The following is a 5,500-nucleotide window of genomic DNA, read 5'->3' on the forward strand; positions in this document are numbered from 1 at the left end:
GACCAGAGGCAACCGACCAGAGGCTGCCCATCTGACCACGCCCAATATTCACAAAGTCATGTGCTATTCGCTCGCATGCGGCAACCAAGACTCAAACTCAAGATCTCATAGCCTATACGCACATATGACCCCTCTAACCATCTCAGCTATCGTTCATTCGTGAGTATAGCAGAAAAATAAATCCTTTAGATATCTTTTGACTGAATATTTGAATAGCTATTGGATATTTAAATGATCTCAAATAAAAAAGTGATGAACTACAAAGTTTTAGGTCTCGTCGAGAGATACAATTTTCATATGAAGTTTTTCCTCATCCGACTTTGTGTGAAAAAGTTATGAATTTTTTAATGTGAGCTGTCATCGACCACTACTGCAACTTTATTATAATTATTTGGGCATTTCAATAACCTCAAATTAAAAAAACAATTAACTACAAAGTTGTAAATCTCATCAAGAGCTATAATTTTCATATAAAGTTTTTCCCCATCCGACTTCGTGTGAAAAAGTTATGAATATTTTAAAATGAGCTGTGATAGTAGCAATAATCAGTGGTGGTTCGTAACTAGAACTGGCACTAATAGTCACAATCAGTGCCGGTTCATAGCTAGAACCGGCACTGATACATCAATCCCGGTTCTAGCCACGAAGCGGCATTGATACGTACCGGTTCTATCCAAGAACCGATAGTGACTATCAGTACCGGTTCTTATCTCCTCAGTTGTTGCTCGCGCGCGGGATTTTAAGAACCGATACTAATACGTCTTTAGTGCTGATTATTGTTGAACCGGTACTGATGGGGCTACATATATGATATTCTGTAGTAGTGATTACAACTAAGCATGACTGAAATACCATGACTGGATCCATTCATAGTAAAAAAACATCCTGTACACAATAACTGTATAGCAACGTTGAGCAATCCATGAAATTAGGAATATTCATAGGAATACCATGCATACAATGACTGGATCTTACAAAAACTGACATAGGAACATCCATATCAATCCATGACTGGATCTACTAGCACTAAAATTTTGCTGCAGAAGCTAAGAACTTTACCTAAGAAGCGGGGTTTTGGGCCTGGGCCTAGGCGTTGGCATCAGCAGGGCCTGGGTAACAACGGGGAGGGTTTGGATTTTGTGGGGTGGCGCTGGTAGCTGCAGCGCAGGGCGAGGCTGGGCGACGGAGGGGCGGGGAGCTAGGGAGGGACTAGGCACCTGGGCGGCGGATGGGCAAGATTGGCGACGGCAGTGCGGGGCTGGGCGGCTTTGGGCTAGGTGGGGCTGGGCAACGGAAGGGCATGGCTAGCGGCGGTAGGGCTAGGGCCTTGGAGGCGGTAGAGGGGCCGGGATCAGGCGGCGACGAGGGAGTCTGAGAAGTGAGAACTGAGAAGGACCGGCTGGGTAAGGGCTAAGGAGAGGGATTTAGTGTTAGGAGGATTGGGTTTGGCCCACCTGTAAACGAGTTTTATGGTACATATATGCTTTCTCTGTATTTGTATCCGTTTGTCTGCTAGGTAATACTCTTCGTCCACGAACATACCAACTGGTATCAAATACGATTCATATCTGGTCCTATTAGAGTATTTTTCGCAAGTAAATGCGTAATTAGCTTAAATTGCTATCCCTAATTAGTACCCAGTGAGAAAACATTTTTTTCAGGGACCCAAGAATTTACCACCCTGCACCTGCCCTGCCATCCCCTGCCTCCTTCTGGCCCTATATAAACGAGTGGCACGGGCTTCTGCTCTTCACAGGGCACAAAGCCGGCGCCGCGTCCTACGATACACCACAACGGTGCAACAGCTTGATCCCACTACTCCATTCTTGTGGCCGGAGCGTCTCCCTCCCGTCCTCGTCACCGCCACATCCTCCGCTCCCCGATCAGATCCCCTCGCCGGCTCGGCTCCCTCTTCCAAACCTTTATATATATACCACCAGCCTTCTCCTCAAACCTTGTGGTGTTTGGTGTGTGGACTGTGTGTTTGCATTCACCATGCTTTCGCTGCCCGACTCGCCGCCGCAGCTCCCGGGCGCCGGAGCCTGGGGCTCTCTGTACGATGTCCAAGAACCCGTGAAGCCTCATCAAGTAGTTCTGGTCCCCGCGGCCGCCACGTTCAAGAAGACAACGTACGGTGGCCGGAAGAAGAACCTGGAGACGTGCACCGAGGCGCTCGGGTGCGAGACCGGCGCCGTCGACGCTATTCCGGCCGGTAACGTTGCGGACGGTGGCGACGCTTGCGTCGAGGCCGAGTGCGCGGAGAGGAAGAGGCCCGCCAGGGAGGAAGAGGAGGAGGCGATGGAGGGGAGGGCACGCCGGTCGGGGCGCCGCCCGCTGCCTCCGCCGCTGACGACGCTGGCGCGGGGCGCGAGCCGCGTGCGGATGGTCCACGAGCGGCGCGACGGGCGCCTGGAGGTGTACGCGGTGCGGACGCCCGGGGTGGTGGAAGCCGAGCGGAGCGGCGGGCGCCTCCGCATGCGCCTCCTCCCCCTCCCCTGCGATGCCGTCAATGCCGCGGCCGCGCGCCGCCGACAAGAACCGCAAGAACCAGAGGCCGAGAAGGAGAAGGCAAAAGAAGCCGAGGAGGAGGAGGCGCAGTACGGGGTCGCCATGTACGTGCGCGGCGGCCGGTGCGTGGAGCGGGAAGGTGGCGCGGCGGCGGCAAGGCGCGGCAAGCAGTGGGAGCCGGAGCAGGCTGCCGCGTTCTGGGTCGCCACCTCCTGAACTGAACCAATGGATCAGTCGGCTACTGATCAATTTCATAGCGAGTAAATTAAGCTTTGCCGATCCATCTCTACCTAGGAGATGGTGGTGATCAGATCGATCGAGTACTTGTTTTGCCTTTTGATTTCTTGTTTGTGCCTTCGATCTGTTGGGTTCTTGCCACCTTGATCGACCAAAATTTACTGGCGATTGAGGTGGCACACGGTGTACGGACTACGTAGTAGCAGTGATTAATCTTGGTTGACCTTGCATATATGTGTGGTTTCTCCTTGTTATCCGACATTAGACTTTGCGTTCCAATTAAACTACCTGTATTTTTCTCCTATTTGCTGAAAACTGGAAACATGAGATTTTGTTGATCACTCGAGGGTACGTAATGCTTGCAATCTTGGAGCACCAAGTGATCTATGCAATTTGGCGCTCCGGCCAACCAACTAGACTAGCCCGTCAGGCATGTCGAGCTTCTTCGTGAGCTACCCTATTTTGTTGTCGTGCTCAAAGAGGTAGTTTTCTCAAACAGGTTGTGGGCCTGTTTGGATTATTATTTGTTTGGTCCATGAACTAAGAGATGCTCTCCCATGCTATTCTGAACAAAAGCAAAACCCGGCGCTCCAACTTGCTTTAATATAACTTTTGCACCCATTTTGCTTCAAGTAGCTAGAATTTTTATCTGTGGGACGAGAGAGAGGCAGTGTAGTGAGTAGTGACGTTGCCGGAACGAATGAGAATCTTTCATGGTGGCCACGAATGTGATCTCGGTGCTGTCATCTGGGCCCTTGATGGCTGGTATATGCGTGGGCAAAAATATGAAGTGCCAGAGTCTGGCCTTATGAATGTGACCCATGAAAACCTTGGTCCAATCTGAGGTGGCCCAACTGTCCGATGTGTGTCCTATGCAAACATAAGGGGACCAAGAGAAGTAACTTTAGGATTTCCATCTCAGACAGAGCAATACGAGAGCCAAGTAAATCATTATGGATTCTCTGGCTAGCCTGTTGTTAGTGGATCGGGATCCTTTGAGTACTGCAGAGTCGTTGACACATGGGTTAGGGCTCACATGTTAGTGACTTTCAATACACTACAATATTGTAGATGATCCATGTCTGTTGTTGGTCAAGGTCGGTTGGTTCTTCAGCGCTCGGAGCAGCTTTCACTACTGTAGAAATTGTTTTTAGTGTCGGTTCAAAACTACCATTAGTGCCGGTTTAAACTGGCACTACACAATCGACAGTGATAATCTAGGATTATCACTATCAGTTCGAGCCATGAACTAACAATGATAGTCTAATATCACTATCGATTTGAGTTATGAACTAGCAATGATATCGTCACTATTATTATCGGTTTGAACGTAGAATCAGCAGTGGTATCACTACTATCACTGCCGGTTTAAGCCAAAAACCAGTAATGATATATTTACTATTAATGTCTATTCATGGCTCCAACTAACAATAGAAGTGGTGATATCACTGCCAGTTTTTAGCTCTAACCGGCAATGATAATTTCACACCCACAAAAAATGGCACAAATAGTTCATATATAATTCATCATCACATATCACATATGGCTTAATCAAGGTAATCATCACTAATCACATACGGTTGAGCACCCTAGAAATCATAATACACTTCTACCCCTTGCTATGCTAAAATCTTCCCTACTATGACATCTCAATGTTTGGTGGCCAATCCTATATATGTATGATAGAGAAAATTTCATCAAAACAGAGGGAGAACAAATGTGCCACTAAACCTAATGCACTTTTCTCTCCTCCTACCCAGGTTTAATATGCCATGATCTCTCAACAGTGGTTGTCAAATTAACTTCAAAACATCATTAGTAAAACCCTGCATTAGATAAAAGCAATGTAAGATATGACACCTCAGTGACAACTATCATCATTTGCAATTGTTGCCTTCATTGCCTCGTGTAAAAAAAGCCTCAACTAAGGAGCACAAGTCATAAAATCAACAACATATGGGCTATCACAATTACACATCTTCTTGTTCCACACCTCATTGAATACGAGAAAGATTTAATAAGAAAATATGTAAATGTGATAGTCAAGCAACCGACCCTTAACCACATAATCATCACAGACCCATGCGAGCTATTGTATACTTTAGTAATAAAAAATATGAGAAAGCTATTGCACCAATGAATGACGACAAAAATTATTTATTTATGTCTCAGTTGTGTGTTTCAAAATTTGAATATGGTGTTATGGGTAGTAGGGTTTAGGTAATTTGCTAGACCTAAACCATGATACTACATAGCATCATATTCAAACATAATTCGAGATATTATCATCATTGGCCTATTCCATCATTGAGAGAACAAAGATTGCTTAAATTCAACTAAATGCCACAATATCATTAATCAAACCATGCATCAGATAAAAGCAACTTAAGATACAATACCTCATTGGCAATTGGTGCCTTTATTGACTCGCATGAAAAGGGCCTCAACTCAAGGGCAAAAGTTAGAGAATCAGCAACATGTTGATTGTCACAATTCCGCACTTTTTTGTTCCACACCTCATCAAATATGAGATATACTGAATAAGAAGACACATAATAGTGCCAATCAAGCTATATAACATAGAATATGAGAGTGATTGAATGTGATGTTATGAGTAGCAGGGTTTAGGAAATTTTCCTATTCTAAACCCTAACACCACAAAAATTACATTCAAACTTAATTTGACATGATTTATCATTGGCAAATTGCATCTACCTGTCCAACATAGTTTCCAATATGTGGCCTCATATCATTG

General features: G+C 46.0%; 1 protein-coding gene across 1 annotated transcript; it reads left to right on the top strand.

Annotated features, from left to right (window-relative positions):
- The first annotated feature begins 1,995 nt into the window (after positions 1-1,995).
- On the top strand, positions 1,996-2,724 carry LOC133928070 (protein FANTASTIC FOUR 2-like). Its single transcript, XM_062374354.1, has one exon. The coding sequence runs from the start codon at positions 1,996-1,998 to the stop codon at positions 2,722-2,724; it is 729 nt and encodes a 242-aa protein (XP_062230338.1).
- The last annotated feature ends 2,776 nt before the right edge of the window (positions 2,725-5,500 follow it).

The sequence above is a fragment of the Phragmites australis genome, chromosome 9, assembly GCF_958298935.1.
Source record: "Phragmites australis chromosome 9, lpPhrAust1.1, whole genome shotgun sequence".
In the NCBI taxonomy this organism is placed as follows: domain Eukaryota; kingdom Viridiplantae; phylum Streptophyta; class Magnoliopsida; order Poales; family Poaceae; genus Phragmites; species Phragmites australis.

Coding starts and splice junctions, on each gene's coding strand:
- LOC133928070 (XM_062374354.1), top strand. CDS start 1,996: ATGCTTTCGCTGCCCGACTCGCCGCCGCAGCTCCCGGGCGCCGGAGCC.